The 19,656-nt window shown below is 43.2% G+C and overlaps 1 protein-coding gene across 5 annotated transcripts in view; it reads left to right on the top strand.

Moving 5' to 3' along the window:
- LOC121281050 (rho GTPase-activating protein 26-like) overlaps positions 1 to 19,656 on the top strand; it is a 256,436-nt gene that overhangs the window by 143,456 nt on the left and 93,324 nt on the right. For all 5 annotated transcript variants that reach the window (XM_041193653.1, XM_041193651.1, XM_041193652.1 and 2 more), the window contains exons 12-14: positions 3,775 to 3,814; positions 7,956 to 8,021; positions 13,458 to 13,532. In XM_041193653.1, coding sequence (XP_041049587.1) covers positions 3,775 to 3,814; positions 7,956 to 8,021; positions 13,458 to 13,532 — 181 coding nt within the window. The remainder of the gene's footprint in view (positions 1 to 3,774; positions 3,815 to 7,955; positions 8,022 to 13,457; positions 13,533 to 19,656) is intronic.

The following is a 19,656-nucleotide window of genomic DNA, read 5'->3' as shown; positions in this document are numbered from 1 at the left end:
TGAGGATCTATGGTGTCTCCTCACTGCATGTTGTTGTCATCATCATCCTCCACAAGTTTAGCAGCTGTGAGGGCTTCCCGACCATGCCTGTGTTGTCTGGCCAGTGCGAAGGCCTCATCGTGGTCTTCGAGGGCCTCCTCACCCCCATCACCGTCGAAGCCCCCTCATCGGAGGAGACTTCCTGCTCCTCCATCTCCTCCTCAGCCAGCTACTCTCTCCGTAGCAGTGCTAGGCTGTAAAGGGCACAGCAGGCAACAGTGATGGGTGACATCCTCTGTGGGCTATATTGCAGGGCTCCAGTAGACTGATCCAGGCACCAGAGCCTCATTTTCAGTATCCTGATGGTTTGCTGCACCAAGTTGCAAGTTGCAGTATGAGCCTTGTTATACCTTTGCTCTGCTGCAGTCTGAGGAAGCCACATGGATGTCATCAGCTACGTCATCTGCAGGTAACCCTTGTCCCCAAGGAGCCACCCCTGCAGCCTCTGTGGGCCCTGGGAGATATCAGGGACCTGTGACCGACTGAGAATGTAGGAGTTGTGCACACTCCTTGGGAACTGTGCGTAGGCCTGCAGGATGCGTTTGTGGTGGTGGGACAGCAGCTGCATATTCAGCGAATGGAACCCTTTGCGGTTGAGATAGTTGACCACTTGTTGTGGACTGAGATCTGAGCGCCATATGAATGCAGTCGATGGCACCCTGCACCCGAGATCTGTACAAATCCAATCGCACTTGCATCCTGGCTTTCATGAAGATGGCATCCGTGATCTCAGGGATGCATTTGTGGATGGAGCATTGTGATATCCCACAGAGGTCACTTGTGGAGTCGTGAAAGGAACCACTGGCGTAAAAACTGAGTGCTGCTGTCACTTTCACAGCCACGGGCAGTGGATACCCTCCATGTCCCCGTGACGCCAAATCCTGCAGCAGGTGGGAGATGTGATCGCCCATTTCCCTAAGCACACACAGTCTTTGGCGGCACTGGTTCTCGGTCATCTGCAGGAATGAAAAGTGGCATCTATAGACCCTGGGTCTAGCTAGGCGCCAACCAGCAACAAATTGCTGCGGCACTTCGGTGGCGTGTGTGGGAGCCCCAGCTGCCCCTTCTTCCTGAGGGTGTTGGTCCTACCTCTGCATAGCCAGGCTCCTCTGTCATTCTCTTCTCTGCCACCTTCACTCTCTGTATGCCACGAGGCAAATAGCTAGTTCACCAGGCCCCAAGAGCCTGATGTACTCCTCCTGCAGGATGAAAGAGAGAGACGTGTGGGTTAGCTTGGGTGTACTAAGAACCTCTCTTGGTTAAGTCTGAAGGCCCCTTAACGCATCCCAGAGAGTGCTGGCCACCACTTGGATGGCCAGAGATTAGTGTGCTGCATGGCTGCCCAAAACCCCTTCCTCCTCTGCCCCACACCTCCTGACCAATTGGTGGCAGCTTTGCCCACTGGACTGCATGCTGTGCTGTCAGCTCAGGTGCAAGCATTCTCCCAACCCGCACTGCAAGTCTGCACTGTTGGCTTGAACCATCGGGGAGAATGATCCAAACTGGAGTGATGACTTTGCAAGGGGCTGTGAGCTCCTCCACCAGTGACTGGCCCATGTCTAGCTTTAGCACGGAGATTGTACAAAGTGCCCAGTCGTCCAACTGTTCTGCAGTCCACTAAAATGCTCCTTAATTTGCAGTCTGTGCCCGAGGAGTGAAAAGCTCTGGAGCACTTTGTGGCATTTTCATGCCTCTGCATTGATTTGAGTGGGCAAATAAGCTAGAGGCCAATGTGACTTCATCTGAACTGTCTCAGCTGCAGAGGAATGGCCACTTTATACAAGATTTCCCTAGTGTGTGGCCGTTCCCCACCCCGCATGGGCTTGTGCACTACCTTCAACTGCAGGGCAGCCCTTGCACCTCTCCCCCTCCCCAAGCCGCTTCAATCACAGTGCAGCCCTTGTCACCCCACCCTTACGCTGCTTCAACCTTGAGCTCCCACAGGTGACTCTCATGAGCAGTTCGCAATGTTACTATGCACTCACGTCTGAGTTCCCCTCAAAGTGTAGCCCGCCAAGTGCGCACCTTATATATGCTGTTGTGAAACACATTGGCGTGCAATCATGCCGATGCGGGCGGATGACCCAGCATTGGGCGGGTGGGGTGGGCGGGTTGATTCTGGTTGGCTGGCCTTGTAATGATATGCAGATGTACTACAATGAGGTTCCCGATGTGCAATGGTGGGAAACGTGGCCCACCATCGACAGGCTGAGTGGACGATTGCAAACTGGTTTCATGATGTTGTGAAACTGATTTTTGGCCTTCTCGCCATATTGTCCACTCATGCTGCTGAACATGCCTGATGCCAACGGGCACGGATGATTCCACCCTTTGTTTCTCACTGCAACTTGCTATAATGATTCCAGCCCAATTCCTGCTCCTCTCACTACAGCTACTACAGCTGAGGCCTACTCTCTAACCTTCTTGGTCAGTTACCCAGGCCTGGTTCCATGAGGTCTCATTCTGGTTCAGAAGTCTGCATTCTTCCCTTCCCACAATCTCCTACGAAGAGATAAACAGAAGAAGAGGAGCGACACAGGAGGGGATAAAGAAGGATAGGTGGGCACATGTGAAATAAAGGCTGATAACCACTACACAGAGAACGAGCAGAGAGTGGCACTGAATAGAGTGAGACCTACTGAAGGGGAGATCATAAGGCAGTGGGATGTGTTTTCCCAAATTAATGAGAAAACTAGATTTAAATTGTATTTGTTTATGTTTACAGAATCATAGAATCATAAGATCATGGCTAGAATTATAAGAAATAGAAAAATAAATCCCATAGTGCCACTCTCCTGATTTCTTGTAGCTCTGCACATTCTTCCTTTTCAGATAATCAATTCCCTCCTGAATGCCTAGATTGAACCTACCTCCACTACACTCTCAGGTAGTACATTCCAGATCCTAACCATTCGCTACATGGAAAAGTTTTTCCTTGTGTTGTCATTGCTTCTTTTGCCAATTACCTTAAACCTGTGCCTTCTGGTTCTTGATCCTTCCATCAATGGGAATATTTTCTCCCTATCTACTCTGTCCAGGCCTTTCATGATTTTGAATGCCTCCATCAAATTTCTCCTCAACCTTCTTTTCGCCAAGGAAAACAGTCCCAACTTCTCCAATCTATCCAGGTAACTGAAGTTCCTCATCCCTGGAACTGTTCTAGTGAGTCCTTTCTGCACTCTAATTCCTTCACATCTTTCCTAAAGTATAGTGCTCAGCACTGGACACAATACTCCAGTTGAGGATGAATGAGTATTTTTTAACAAGTTTAACATAGCATTCTTGGCTTGAAGGAACAAGTAATCGGTAAGCTGCAAGGAAACTTAAAAATATTCAAGCAAAATTAAACATAATTTGTTTTCAGAATTTCAGGATTTTTGCCTCATAAACTACTAAGTACTGAATAACTGACGTGATTTAAAAAAAGAGATGGAATTTTACAGCCCCTCCCACTGGTGGAATTTTCCGGTCCTGCTGAAGTCAATGGACTTTTGTATGGCTCGCCAAATTTTCCGCCTCCACCAGATGGGGCCAGAAAAATTCCGCCCATGAAAACAGATTTGTTGGTGAGTAAGTCAGCATCTAGGCAAGGTACCTCCTACATTATTATGTATGCATGGTCTCATTGAACAACACGAACTTCACACATTTGTGCTGGCTCCAGGTTACCACAAATTTCTAGTTCTAAGATAGTTTTCATGTGGATTTTTAAAATAATGTTTTATTACTTTTCAGGTGTACAACTTGAATAAGGACAATCCAATAAGTGAAGGCAGTAAGTATTTATTGTTAATAATTTGATTTGGAAGATGCTGTCCAAGGAGCCTTGGCAAGTTCCTGCAGTGTATCTTGTAGATTGTACACACAGCAGCCACTGTGCACTGGTGGTGGAGGAAGTGAAGATTTAAGGTGTTGGATGGGGTGCCAGTCAACTGGGCTGCTTTGTCCTGGATAGTATTCTTCAGTGTTGTTGTAGCACTCACCCAGGAAAGTGGAGGGCATTACATCACGCTACTGACTTGTGCCTCGTTGTTGGTGGAAAGGTTTTGGGGAGTCAGGAGGTAAGTTTACTCAATTAAGAATATCCAGCCTCTGAACTGCTGTTGCAGCCACATTATTTAAATAGCTGGTCCAGTTAAGTTTCTAATCAATACTGATGTGATTGAATGGGGAGGCGGTTAGATTTTCTGTTGTTGAAGGTGGTCATTGCCTGGCTACGTGTCATGTATATGTTCCTTTCACCTGTCAGCCAACAACTGAATGTAGCCTGGGTCTTGCTGCATGCAGGCATGAGCTGCTTCATTATCTGAGTAGCTGTGAAAGGAACTGAACACTACAATCATCAAACTTCAGACTGAAAAAGGGAGGGAGGGTCGTTGATGAAGTAGCTGAAGATGTTTGGGCCTAGGACATTATCCTGAGGAACTCCTGTTTAGTGATGTCCTAGGCTAGGATGATTGGCCTCCAACAGCCACAAACATACGAAATAGGAGAAGAAGTAGGCCATTTGGCCCTCCAAGCCTACTCTGCCATTCAATAAGATCATGCTGATGTGTTTGTGTTTCGAGTTCTACATTCCCATCTACCCTCAATAACCTTTAATTCCCTTGCTCAACAAGAATCTATTCACCTCTGCCTTTAAATATTCAGTGACCCTACTTCCACTGCCTTGTAAGGCAGAGAGTTTCAAAGTCACACAACCCTCTGAGAGAAAAACATTCTCCTCATCTCTGTTCTATAAGGGCGACCCTTAATTTTAAAACAGTGCCCCCTAGTTCTGGATTCACCCACAAGAGGAAACATCCTTTCCACATCCACCTTGTCAAGACCATTCAGGATCTTATATACGTCAATCAAGTCACCCCTCACTCTTCTAAATTCTAGTGGAAACAAGCCCAGCTTGTCCACCCTACCCTCATAAGACAATCCATTCAATCCAGGTATCAATCTAGTAAATCTGCTCTGAACCACCTTCAATGCATTTAGGCCTTCCTTAAATAAGAAGACCAAAACTGCACACAGCATTCGAGATGTGGCCTCACCAATGCCCTGTATAACTGAAGCATAATGTACTTACTTTTATGTTCAATTCCTCTAGTAATAAAGGATAACGTTCCATTTGCCTTCTTAACTATATGCTGTACCTGTATAATAACTTTTTGTGACTCATGCACAAAAACACCTATATCCCTCTACATCTTGGAATTCTGCAGTCATTCTCCATTTAAGTAATACTCTGCCTTTTTTATTCTTACTGCCAAAGTGAACAACTTTGTTTTCCCACATTATACTCCATCTGCCAGATTTTTGCCCACTCATTCAAATTATCTATTTCCGTCTGCAAACTCCTTATGTCTTCTTCACAACATACTTTCCTACCTATTTTTGTGTCCTCTGCAAATTTAGCTACCATGCCTTTGCTCCCCTCATCTAAGTCTGATATAAATTGTAAAAAGTTGAGGCCCCAGTATAGACCCCTGCAGGACTCCATTGGTCACTTCCTGCTCATCAGACAAAGATCCATTTATGCATACCCTGTTTTCTGCCAGCCAGCCAATTCTCTATCCATGCTAATATGTCACTCCCTACACCATGAGCTTTTATTTTCCACAATAACCTTTGATGTGGCATCTTATCAAATGCCTTCTGGAAATCCAAGTATAGTACGTCTACAGGCTCCCCTTTATCCACAGTGCATCTTACTCCTTCAAAGAACTCTAATCAATTGGTTAAATATGATTTCCATGTTCCAAGAGCAACTAGGGATGGGCAATAAATGCTGGCCCAGCCAGCGAAGCCCACATCCCGTGAATGAATTTAAAAAAAAGATTTCCAAGAACCACCTTCCTTTGTGTTAGGTGTGACTCCAGCGTTTGGAGAGCTTTCCCCATTTCCCATTAACTTCAATTTTGCTAGAGCTCATTCTGTCAAATGCTGCCTTGATGTCAAGGGCAGCCTCTCACCTCACCATTGGAAATCGGGTCTTTTGTCCATGTTTGGACCAAGGCTATAATGACACCGGAGGTCAAGTGGTCCTGATACAACCTAAATGGAGATTCTGTGAGCAAATATTGAGAGTTGACTCCTAAAAGTCAAATTGCTGTTTTTGAGTGATCTCTCAATTTGCATGTTTTGTTCTCAGCCTGTGATATTATTGCAACTTAAATATTGTAACACTTAGCCCATTGGGTTCATGTTTAGAGCCTTGGAATTTCATGGTGCCTTCTTATTGACTTTTTGTGTAGCTGAAATAAGTTTCATAATTTGGCTGAAGTATTTGAAGGAATAGAAAAATTTAGCATATTAGAATGGATATTTCCAGTTCCTATTTCTATGGCTGTTTTCTCTCAATTACAGTGATGTTGGAAGTCTGGCTCATTGTTTCCTCCACACAGGTAAAGGAGGAAATAGGCAGCTGACTGAAGCAAAGAAAGAGCAGTCTTAAGAAGAGCTTGGTCAAACTGGGGAAGCAAGAAGTTAAATTTGTAGCTGACCCAAAGCTTGGGGAGGAGAAGCAAACTGAATTCAGATGAAACAGACTAGTTCTTACAAAAGCTTGTGTTACAGGATTTTCAGTTGAGTTGACAAGTGACGATGAAATTCAATAACAATGAATGCAACTTTTTAATTATTGGAAGTAAAAACAGAAGGCATGTGTTCTCCATGGATGAATAAAACTTAATAAGAGTAGATGGAGGCAAAATAAAAACAAAAAAACTGTGGTTGCTGGAAATCCAAAACAAAAATACCTGGAAAAACTCAGCAGGTCTGGCAGCATCTGCGGAGAGGAGCAGTTAATGTTTCGAGTCCGAATGACCCTTCAACAGAGCTAAGTAAAAATAGAAGAGAGGTGAAATATAAGCTGGTTTGGGTGGGGGGGGGGGTGGGGTGGGACAAGTAGAGCTGGATAGAGGGCTAGTGATAGGTGAAGATAACCAAAAGATGTCACAGACAAAAGGACAAGGAGGTGTTGAAGGTGGTGATATTATCTAAGGAATGTGCTAATTAAGGATAGAAAGCAGAACAAGCAAGGTACAAATAGCCCTAGTGGGGGTGGGGTGTGGTGAAGGAATCAAAAAAGGCTAAAAGATAGAGATAAAACAATGGATGGAAATACATTTAAAAATAATGGAAGTAGGTGGGAAAAGAAAAATCTATATAAATTATTGGAACAAAAGTTGGGGGGGGGAATGTCGGAGAGGGGGTGGGGATGGGAGAGAGAGTTCATGATCTAAAATTGTTGAACTCAATATTCAGTCCGGAAGGCTGTAAAGTACCTAGTCGGAAGATGAGGTGCTGTTCCTCCAGTTTGCGTTGAGCTTCACTGGAACAATGCAGCAGGCCAAGGATGGACATGTGGGTATGAGAGCAGGGTGTAGTGTTGAAATGGCAAGCGACAGGGAGGTCTGGGTAATGCTTGCGGACAGACCGAAGGTGTTCTGCAAAGCGGTCACTCAGTCTGCCTTTGGTCTCTCCAATGTAGAGGAAACAGCATAGGGAGCAACGAGTGCAGGAGATTAAATTGAGGGAAGTATAAGTGAAATGCTGCTTCACTTGAAAGGAGTGTTTGGGCCCTTGGACAGTGGGGAGAGGGGAAGTAAAGGGGCAGGTGTTGCACCTTCTGCGGTTGCATGGGAAGGTGCCGTGGGAGGGGGTTGAGGTGTAGGGGGTGATGGAGGAGTGGACCAGGGTGTCCCGGAGGGAACAGAAGGAAGTAGATGGAGGTCTGGGGGTGTTCATTGACTTGTCACACAACATGCTTAAATAGATTTTCGGGGGTATGTTGCCAAATCTTCCCAAGTGTATCAGATACTTCTTGGTCTTTTCATCTACCCTTTGTTAGTTGTATTTAAAAATTTAGTTTTTGAAGTTTGAACTCTCCCATTTAAACTAATGGATTTGTTTCTGATTTTCAGCTGCTCAACTGGACAAAGTTGGATTTGATTTAGTAAAGAAATGCATTCGTGCAGTTGAAGAAAGAGGTAGCACAATTTTTTTTATTCATGTTAACCTACATTAAAAATCATCGTTAGCACATAGTTCCTCTACATAAAGTTCGGCTATCATATGTATGCACCACCTTTTAAATGACTGAAATTGATAAGTAAAACTTCTGTAATTATTATGACTCCGTTGCAACTTTAGCTCAAGAAAGTCAACGTAGCTTGTATGTCAACTGATCAAATTACAAAACAAATTTTCAAAATCTTTTATCTTCATTTTATCTTAACAACTGAACTTTATAGTGTTTAAATTAAGGTCTGTAACGTTTTTTTAAAAAAAATTATACACTTTATAACATGGTTAAACTTGGCTATAGGATTTTTTGTGGTGCCTCATTTTTGGTAATTTTCAAAAAGCACACTAAAGGCTTTATAATCCCTGCAGAAGGATAATTTTAGTATGATAATTTTAGTATGATTTTGTGTTCTGAGATAGTTTTAATTTGAGTACTGCAAGGGAAAAAAGAGACATTTTTGTCGAAGCCTTCAGGACAATTCCTAAGAATATCAAACGTAAAGGGACCAACAGTTATACTGTATGAGAAGAGAGTGCTGATTGGTTAGCATGCAGACTCTGGCAAGTAAGAAGCTGACTTAATGGGCTTCGTCCTGTGCTCAAATTCACCTTTGAAATGGAACTCCAGTCAAGTGAACTCCCTTTCCTTGATGGGCTAGTTGAGAAATCTGACAGGGGATTCTCTACCATGGTCTACCGCAAGCCTACCTTCACTGGTCCATATACATGCTGGGATTCTTACAGTTTAATGAGCTACAAGATTGGCCTTATCGGTAACCTCGTAAATAGGGCCTGAGCCATTTGCTTACCATGCTTGCTGCTGAAATAGGGTGCATCAAAGGCGTGCTGCAGGATAATGACTATCCTGATCAGATCATTTTGCGTTGTATATCATGCAAACTCATGAATGGGCCTAAGACTGTAAATTTCGGCCCTTGAAAGTGCCGCGTCTACCTCAGATTACCCCGGAAGGCCAAGGTATCTCAAAAGTTTGAGCAACAGGTGTAGCCTCCTGTTTCATGCTGTTACTATGCAGTAGCAACACAAGTGGTATTCACCACAAACAGGATTCTGCCATCAAGCCAAAAAGATGTTCTACCTATCACATAAATGAGTAATGTGGTATATGAATTTCAGTGCCAGTGTGATGCTAGATATGTATGTTGGCCGTATGCCCCAAAGACTGGTGTGTCATATCAAACAGCATGTCCCTTCCGTAGTTCTCAGCGGGCAAGGTACAGACTGTACCCAACCAGTCCATGCTTGCAAAACTCAAAACACAGTGATTCCATGATTGGACAACATTTGCTAAATAATTCTCAGTGCGCTAAGGATTACGCTGATAACCAATTTCCAAGACTAAGATAAAAGCAAAAAAACTGCAGATGCTGGAAATCCAAAACAAAAATAAAAATACCTGGAAAAACTCAGCACGTCTTGCAGCATCTGCGGAGAGGAACACAGTTAACTTTTCGAGTCTGTATGACTCTTCAACAGAACTAAGTAAAATAGAAAAGAGGTGAAATATATAGAGGTTTAATATTTCACCTCTTTTTTATTTTTATTTAGTTCTGTTGAAGAGTCATATGGACTTGAGACGTTAACTGTGTTCCTCTCCGCAGATGCTGCCAGATCTGCTGAGTTTTTCCAGGTATTTTTATGTTTACCAATTTAAGACTGTCAGTCGGACTTGCAGTGTGGCGCATTTGCATGTTCTGGAGGCTACATATATTAATACACTGGGCCCTGTTCTTTGCAGACATAATGTGTACACACATTGCATCTGTTTCAACTAAGCAAAATAAGTGACACCCATTCGCTGGTTCATTGCCCAGGACAATGTCTTGACCAATCAGAGCCAAGCTGTCAATGTAACAGTAATCACATTACAAAGCAATTACCTTCTTAAAGATAATTGCTAGTTAAAACAGGTGATGAGCATTGGTTCTCCCATCTAAACAGTATAAATAGATACAACTAGAACACTGTGGAAGCTACTAGCAGTTTTGTGGCACTGAGGAGCTGTCTTCAGAATAAACCAGCTTGAAGTAAAAAAACAGCTTCAGATTCATTCTTCCACCACAAGCACTTGTTGTGAGTAACAAAGCTGCCTGGTTTAAATTTCAAACATTGCTTTGTAGTTAACTGTCAGTCACCATCAACTGGTGCATTATCCATGGCAATGCCTCTACCAATCAGCACTCTCTTCCCATATGGTATAAATTGTTGTTCTCCTTACATTTTGTATTCTTGTGAATTGTCCTGGTGAGTGCAAGATGACAAGCTTCAACAGAAATGCCAACTTTTTTTCAGCAATACTCAAGTTCTGCACTACCAAACAAATTCCTCTCCATCTCCCTTCACACCTTATTTTTATCCCCAAGTTCTAAATTTCCCGATGAGGAAACATCCCTTGAGCATCTACCCTCAGAATCTTTTATGTTTCAATAACATCACCTGTCATTATTCTAAACACCAGTGAGTACAGTCCTCACCTACACAACCTTTCCTCATAAGGAAACCCTTTCACCCTAGGTAGCAGCATTCTCTGAACTGCTTCCAGTGCAAGTATATCCTTACTTAATTAAGGAGACCAAAACTTTACACAGTACTCCATGGGCAGAATTTTACGATAGCGGGATTTTACGTTCCTGCTGTCGTCAATGGCATTTATAATGGCCCGCCACATTTTACGGCCCCATCCCCACCGAAACAGGGCTGTAAAATTCTGCCCCATGTGTGGTATCTCTATGACTTGTACTGTTATGGCATAATCTCTCTGCTTTTAAACTCCATTCCTCATGCAATGAAGGCCAACATTTTCCATTTACCTTCCTAATTACTTGCTGTCCCTGCATACTTTTTATCATTCATGTACAAGAACACCCAGATCTCTCTGTACTGCTTTTCTTTTCTTCGTGCCAATGTGGACAACCTCACATTTTCCCACATATACCCGCATCTGCCAAATTTTTTGCCCTGTCACTTAAATTATCTATATCAACTTGCAGACTCTTTGACCGGGATTTTCACTCCCGGGGTGGGTAGTGCCAGTTGGAAATCTCCCAGCTTGTTGCACCTGCCTCGGGAGAAACTCTATCGAATGGCGGAATCTTTGTTCCGGGAAGGGCAGCTGTGGGATGGAGTCAGGCTTGTCATCCCTGGATGCAGATTGGAAGTTGCCACAAGAGCTGTCAAGTTCCAGTTATTTGCTCATATTTTAGGCCCTCTAACCCTAACCCCTACAGCCAATTTCCATGTCTCGACCATGCCAACCACCCCAATGGCCCCTCATACCCTCTATTCCAATTCAAGCTCCCCACCCACCCCCATGGCCTGTTATAGGCTACAGTGCCAACTGATGCCAACCCACCCTTTGCCCTTACAACTTCCATGCCAACGGACCCAATATGCATCATGGGCAGACTTCATGAACCATGTTGAGATTAAATACAATAAAGATCTAAATATCTATTACGACCTTCCCTATATTAAAATACAGTCCCATTCATGAAAGCCCATTTAAATCCCCTTGAGTAGTTAACCCAGTATAAAAACAGAGTTGTATTCATAACTTGTGTCGAAGACAGCTAATCCTTTAATAACTTCTCTGAACTGTCCATCAGACTGAACTTAGGACTCCCTGCTGGACAATTACAGATTGTTGTAAACAGCCATGCATCAATAATGAAATAATGGTTATTGTGTTTAAAAAAAAATCTGGTCTAACAGTTACAATAGCTGTTTGTTGACATTACCTAATAATAACCCTGGGTAAGGTCATCTAACAGCTATGACAACTGCTTGACCAGATTTCTTTTAACCTCTCACTGACGCAGACTGCCTGTTTTTTGTCCTTTTTTAAAGGGCTGGGGATTTAAATAACTTGACATTCTGCAGACCTTCGTCCTTCAAGACCATTTACATCAACTCTAAGAATTCGTAACTCCCACACTGCAAGTTAAAGCCCTTGCTACAGCTAAAATGGGGTCTATCTGAACTTGACACTGAATTCAAATGGCCCTGTTGAGTTGGATTTTGCTCATGTGAGTCACGTCTCCCTTTCAACTGCCAGACGAAAATGGAATTTGTTGGAAATTGGGGCGAGACGTCTGGATCTAGGCCCTGCCCATCATCTTGGAAAGCCCACGGAGTCTCCATGACTCCACAAAAATTTGAGCCTTTCTATCCTCCTCACAAATTGCTTTCCTACCTACCTTAGTGGTATCAGAAAATTTGGCTACAGTACAGTTGGTCCCTTCATCCAAATCATGAGTATAAACTATAAATAGTTGGTGCCCCACCGCAGTTCCCTGCGGCATTCCACTAGTCACAGTTTGCCAGCCTGAACGCAATCCAATTATCCTGTTTCCTGGTAGTTAGTCCTCTATTCGTGCTAATATATTACCCCCAATACCATGAGCTCTTATCTTCTTTACATGGCATCTTATCGAATACCTTTTGGAAGTCCAAAAACGCTATATCTGCTGGTTCCCCCTTATCCACCCTGCTTGTTATATCTTCAAAGAACTCTAATAAATTTTTCAAATACAATTTCCCTTTCACAAAAGCATGTTCACTCTACCTGATTATATTATGATGTTTGAAATGTCCTGCGACTGCCTTCTTTAATAATGGAGTCTAGAATTTTCCGAATGAGAGATGTTAGACTAATTGGCCTATAGTTTTCTGCTTTATACCTTCCTCGTTTATTGAATAATGGTGTTATATTTGTGGCTTTCCAATCTGCTGGGGCCTTTCCAGATTCTAGGGAATTTTGGAAGATTACAACCAAAGCATTTACTATCTCTGCAGCCACTTTGTAGGCCATCAGATTTAGAGGACTAGTCAACCTTTAATCCCCTTAGCCTTCCTTGTATTTTTTCCTCTCTTGATTGTTTTAAGTTACCCTCTCCCTGTTGCCCTTTGTTTTTCAACTATTCTTGGGATGCTTTTTGTGTCTTCTGCTGAAAAGACAGATACAAAATAATTGTTCAAAGTCTCTGCCATTCCCTTGTTTCCCAGTATTAATTCCCCAGCATCACCTTCTCAGGGACCAATGCTCACTTTTTCTACTCTTTTTTTATATACTTGTAGAAGCTTTTACTATGTGTTTTTATGTATCTTGCTAGTTTTCTCTTGCACTCCAATTTCTCCCTTTTTATTTTTGTTTAGTCAATAATATGTAGGCATGCATATACAAAGCTACCTCAACAAACAGACATGAAAATATGAACAATTAATCAATTTAAAATGCCTAAAACATATGCTTTTTTAAATCTCATTTAAGTTGTATCTGGTAATTGTAGATTGATGATAATTGTAGATTTCAACAACAGTAAAGTTAGAAATTCAGCTTGATATATTAGCAACAGTTTTTTTTCTCTACTTTGAAACAGGTATAAATGAGCAGGGCCTGTACCGAATAGCTGGTGTTAACTCCCGAGTTCAGAAACTATTAGGTTTACTAATGGGTAAGTACTGTGCTTGACTTCCTTTGTGCATGGCTGTACCTATTAAATGATAAGTTCAACTTTTTTTAATTACTAACTCCAACTGTGTTTCCCATCCCCAATTTGTGATCCCTAGGTTGTCAGACTAGGACTTCTGTTAATTCTGTTGGTACAGAAGTTCCCAAACAAACTCAGCAGTACTTCATGGGATAGTGTTTGCGCTATGGGCACAATCTGCAACCTGGGGATGATTTGCACTAGTTTACTGAACTGAAGTTGCAGACCAGCTTTCCACTTATTCATGATTGCATAATTACAAACATAATTTTCCATGAGCCAGAGCAATCGAGCCACATTTTAATTTTTTTCCCCTTGCATTTAAAATTATTTCTTGCTTAATTTAAAAGTGGTAGCCTGGTGCAGTTTTATTACTACAGAATAAGAATTGTTTCAGTATAGAAGGAGGCCACTTGACCCATCATGTCTGCACAGCTGAGACCTTGCTTTTCCAAAAATAAGCAGTCTTCATGAGAGTCTTAACCACTACCTTTTGAGTAACCTGATTTTAAAAAAAACTGCTTTGCAGTTAACTGTCAGTCATCATTAACTGGCACATTCTCCATGGCAATGCCTCTACCAATCAGAGTGCACTTGCCAACCTATCAGCACTGTCATACATAATAAAGCTGTTGCTTCCCCTGACACTAGTATTCTTGCAAATGTCCTGATGAGTGCAAGATGAAAAGCTTTGATAAAATGTCTTTTTTCAGCAATACTCACACGCTTGATTGTTGTGTGGCTGTGCACCCATGCAGTTTAGAGGCAACATTGGATCTAGTACAGTTACAATGGGTATTTAGTGCAAATATATGTTTTTTGAAAATCTGCAAATTTGAAACAGCAATTGAAAATGCTGGAAATATGCAACATATTAGTCATCAAGATAAACGAGAGGCCAGATTTTCACTACCAAAGCAGGTAGCTTGAGTCGGAGAATTTCCTGACTGGGCATACCTGCCTCATTTTAAAGGGCCTCATTTCACCCAATTTTCACTCCGGGGAGGCGGGGACAGGATGGAGTCAACTCTGGAAGCCGGTTATACGTGGCCATGGGAGTCGACGAGTGCTGAGGTGGGATGGTTTAGAAGGGCTGCCTCAGTTCCCTGGCCTTAGTCTCGGTTGTCATAGAAGCTATTAGGCTTTCTAATCCTCACTCCTCACAGCCCCTCACCCCTCCACCTGCCCTCCATGCCACCTGATACCACCATGCCACCTCCATAGCCACTCACTCAGTATCCACTGTGGGCAGAGCTCAGGATCCATGTGTAGATGAAAGAAATTAAACTTCTAACGATCTAATAGAACTCAAGCTCTTACACAATTGATACTGAAAATAACTCCCATTCATGGAACCCGTTCAAAGATTTATAATCCCCTCTGGTGATCGATATTATAAAAAAACAAATTCAGCTACCACATCAAAGATAGCTAATCCTTGAATAGCCTTCTTAAACTCAAAATGTGCCAATCTTCTGCTTCTTCCCCATAACCCTGCACATCGTTTCTATTTAAATAATCATCCAATGCCCTCTTGAATGCCTCAATTGAACCTGTTTCCACCACAATTCCAGGCAGTGCATTCCAAACTCTTAACTACTCGCTGTGTGAAAATGTATTTTCTCTCCTCACCTTTGCTTCTTTTGCAAAACACTTTAAAACTGTGTCCCCTGGTTCTCGATCCAGCTGGGGTCTAACCAGTGTCTTATATAAGTTCATCATAACCTCCCTGCTCTTGCACTCTATGCCTCTATTAATGAAGCCAAGAATACTGTATGCTTTAGAAGCAGCTCTCTCTCTCTCTCCTGCCACTTTTAATGACTTATGTACATATACACCCAGGTCTCTCTGCTCCTGCACACCCTTATACAGTATCTTTCATTTTATACTGTTTCTCCATATTCTTTGTACCAAAGTGTATTACCTCACACTTCTCAGCATTGAACTTCATCTGCCACCTATTTGCTCACTCCACCAGTGTGCCAATGTCCTTTTGAAGTTCTATACTGTCCTCCGCACAGTTTACAATTCTCCCAAGTTTTGTGTCATCCGTAAACTTTGAAATTGTCCCCTGCGCACCAAGATCTAGATCATTTATATATATATATATCATGAAAAGCGAGGATTCCAATACCGACCCCTGGGGAACACCACTACAAACCTTCTTCCAGTCCGAAAAATATCCATTAACCATTACTCTCTTTCCTATCCCTTAGCTAATTTTGTATCCACGTTGCTACTGTCCCTTTTATTCCATGACCTATTACTTTCCTCACAAGACTGTTGTGTAGCACTGTATCGAACGCTTTTTCGAAGTCCATATACACCATATCAATAGCCTTCCCCTCATCAACCATCTCTGTTACCTCTTCAAGAAACTCCAGCAAGTTAGTTAGACATGATTTTCCTTTAACAAATCCATGCTGACTCTTCCGAATCAATCTACATTTTTCCATGTGACTTTTAATTCTATCCCAAATAATTGTTTGTGAAGTTTCTCCATCACCAAAGTTAAACTGACTGGTCTGTGATTGCAGGGCAAATCTTCACAACCTTTTGAACGAGGGCGTAATGTTTGCAATTCTCCAGTCCTCCGGCACGTCCCCTGAATCCAGGGAACATTGAAAGATTATTGCCAGTGCAATAATCCTCAATTTCCACTTTCACTTTTTTCCATATTCTTCGATGCATCGCATCCAGGCCTTATCAACTTTAAGTACCGACAGCTCATCAAATATCTCTTCCTTATCAATTTTAAACCCTTCCAATGACTAAGTTTCCTCTGTTACCATGGCCTGGGCAGCATGTGCCTCATAAGTAAAGGCATTTGCTAAACATTCATTTAACACCTCAGCCATGCCTCTTGTCTCTATGTGTAAATCCCTTTTTTGGTCCCTAAATGGCTCTACTACACCGTTTTACTATTGATGTGTTTACAGAATACTTTGGGATTTCCTTTTATGTTAGCTGCCAGTCTTTTTTCATAATCCCTCTTTGCTTCTTGTATTTGCTTTTTCACATCCCTTCTGAACCTTCTGTATTCAACTTGGTCCTCAATTGTATTTGCTACCTGACACCTATCGTAAGCACACTTTTTCTTCTTTAACTTAATTTCTACCTCCTTTGTCATCCAGTGAGCTCTGGATTTGTTTGTTCTACCCTTTTCTTTTGAGGGAACATACCGTGACTGTGACCAAATCATCTCCTCTTTGAAGGTCGTCCATTGTTCAGCTACTGTTTTTCCTGCCAACCTCTGGTTCCAGTTTATATGGCCCAGCTCTGCTCTTGCCCCATTGATGTCCGCTCTCTTCCAGTTGATTATTCTTACTCTGTATTGACCGATGTTATTTTCCAGCATCATCCTAAACCTTATGATTCAATGATCGTTGTCCCCTAAGTGTTCTCCCACTGTCACTTGATCTCCTTGGCCAACCTCATTCCCAAGAACCAGATCTAGCAGTGCCTCCTTTCTTGTTGGACTGAACACATACTGCTGAAGGAAATCTTCCTGAATGCAATCTAGGAATACTTGTCGCCCACTGTTCCTTACACTACCACTATCCCAGTCTATATATGGGTAAGTAAAGTCCCCATTATAATTATTCTATGATGTTCATGCCTCTCTGTAACTTCCTTGCAGATTTGTTCCCCTATATTGTACCCACTAGCTGGTGGTCTATATATTATACCGAGCAATGTAATTGCACCCTTCTTATTCCTTAGCTCTAGCCAAATTGATTCTATCCTTGAATCCTCCGACATATCCTCTTTCTCCAGTACTGTAATACTGTCGTTAACCAAAAACGCCACCCCTCCTTTTTCCCCTTTCCTATCTTTTCTGAATACCCTGTAATCAGGAATATTTAACACCCAGATCTGCCCTTCCTAAAGCCAGGCCTCTGTTATCACCACAACATCATAATCCCACAAGGCAATCTGTGCCTTTAAGTCCCCAATTTTATTAACTATACTCTGTGCATTCACATACATGCAGTGTAACTCTGATATAGACTTCATTACTTTCTCCCTTACCCCGACTTTCATCTATTAAATTACTATTCTCTATTTTAGTGCTATCTGCTTCTCCCAGCATTCCGTACACCCTGGTATTACATTCTAATATTCTCGCCTGGTTCCCACACTCCTGCTGAGTTCGTTTAAACCCTCTCCAATAGCGCTAGCAAAATGCCTCACAAGAAACTCAGCCTCAGCTCTATTCGAATGCAACCCATCTGGCTTGTACAGGTCCGCTGTCCCACACAAGAATATCCCGCAGCAATTCTGTGACATCCTTGACCCTAACATCCAGGAGGGCAACAAACCATCCTGGAGCCACATTGACGGCTGCATAAACGCCTGTCTGCTACCGTAACTGAAGAATCCCCTATTAGTACTGCCCTTCTGCTCTTCTTCCTCCCCTCCTGTACAGCTGGACCACCCGTGATGCCACGGGCATGGCTCTTGCTGCACTCCTCCAAGGATCAATTGCCCTCACCAATATCCAAAATGGAAAACCGGTTAGTGAGCAGGACCTCTGGGTACTGCTGTACCTGCCTGTTTCTCTTGGACTACCTGGCGCTCACCCATTCTCTATTTGCCTGCTTGCCCCTAACTTACTGTGTGACCACCTCTCTGAACATGATATCCAAGTAGCTGTCTGCCTTATGGATGCACCTCAGTGACTCCAGCTGCTGCTCAAGCTCTGAGTTGCGGAGTTCAAGCTTATGCAGCCGTTGACACTTCCTGCACATGGGCTCGTCTGGGTCACAAGAAGTGTCCACAACTCTCCACATGCCACAGGATGGACATTCCGCTTGGCTGAGCTGTCGTGCCATGCCTTAACCTTGATTTTTACATCACTTTTTTACTTAACTTTTAGGTACATTAACTTACTTTAACCTTACTCTTGCACTATTAACCATAAACTGGAGATTAGTAGAAAGTAGAAATTTTTTGCCCTTACTCACGAATCAGCCCCCTCTCCTGTGCTTATAAATTCTTACTTTCCCTGTGCTTGTTTTGAAATTTACATTTCTGTAATCGCATTGTTTTCAATCTGCCAAATGTCTCTCTACTTGCACTGTTTTATCTCCCGAACTCCTGCCGTTTTATCTCCCGAACTCCTGCCGTTTTATCTCCCGAACTCCTGCCGTTTTATCTCCCGAACTCCTGCCGTTTTATCTCCCGAACTCCTGCCGTTTTAGCTCCCGAACTCCTGCCCTTTTATCTCCCGAACTCCTGCCCTTTTATCTCCCGAACTCCTGCCCTTTTATCTCCCGAACTCCTGCCCTTTTATCTCCCGAACTCCTGCCCTTTTATCTCCCGAACTCCTGCCCTTTTATCTCCCGAACTCCTGCCCTTTTATCTCCCGAACTCCTGCCCTTTTATCTCCCGAACTCCTGCCCTTTTATCTCCCGAACTCCTGCCCTTTTATCTCCCGAACTCCTGCCCTTTTATCTCCCGAACTCCTGCCCTTTTATCTCCCGAACTCATGCCCTTTTATCTCCCGAACTCCTGCCCTTTTATCTCCCGAACTCCTGCCCTTTTATCTCCCGAACTCCTGCCCTTTTATCTCCCGAACTCCTGCCGTTTTATCTCCCGAACTCCTGCCGTTTTATCTCCCGAACTCCTGCCGTTTTATCTCCCGAACTCCTGCCGTTTTATCTCCCGAACTCCTGCCGTTTTATCTCCCGAACTCCTGCCGTTTTATCTCCCGAACTCCTGCCGTTTTATCTCCCGAACTCCTGCCGTTTTATCTCCCGAACTCCTGCCGTTTTATCTCCCGAACTCCTGCCGTTTTATCTCCCGAACTCCTGCCCTTTTATCTCCCGAACTCCTGCCCTTTTATCTCCCGAACTCCTGCCGTTTTATCTCCCGAACTCCTGCCGTTTTATCTCCCGAACTCCTGCCCTTTTATCTCCCGAACTCCTGCCCTTTTATCTCCCGAACTCCTGCCCTTTTATCTCCCGAACTCCTGCCCTTTTATCTCCCGAACTCCTGCCCTTTTATCTCCCGAACTCCTGCCCTTTTATCTCCCGAACTCCTGCCCTTTTATCTCCCGAACTCCTGCCCTTTTATCTCCCGAACT

The sequence above is a fragment of the Carcharodon carcharias genome, chromosome 8, assembly GCF_017639515.1.
Source record: "Carcharodon carcharias isolate sCarCar2 chromosome 8, sCarCar2.pri, whole genome shotgun sequence".
Taxonomy (NCBI): domain Eukaryota; kingdom Metazoa; phylum Chordata; class Chondrichthyes; order Lamniformes; family Lamnidae; genus Carcharodon; species Carcharodon carcharias.
The sequence above is the reverse complement of the archived record's forward strand: the minus strand, read 5'-3'. Positions and strand labels throughout refer to the sequence as shown.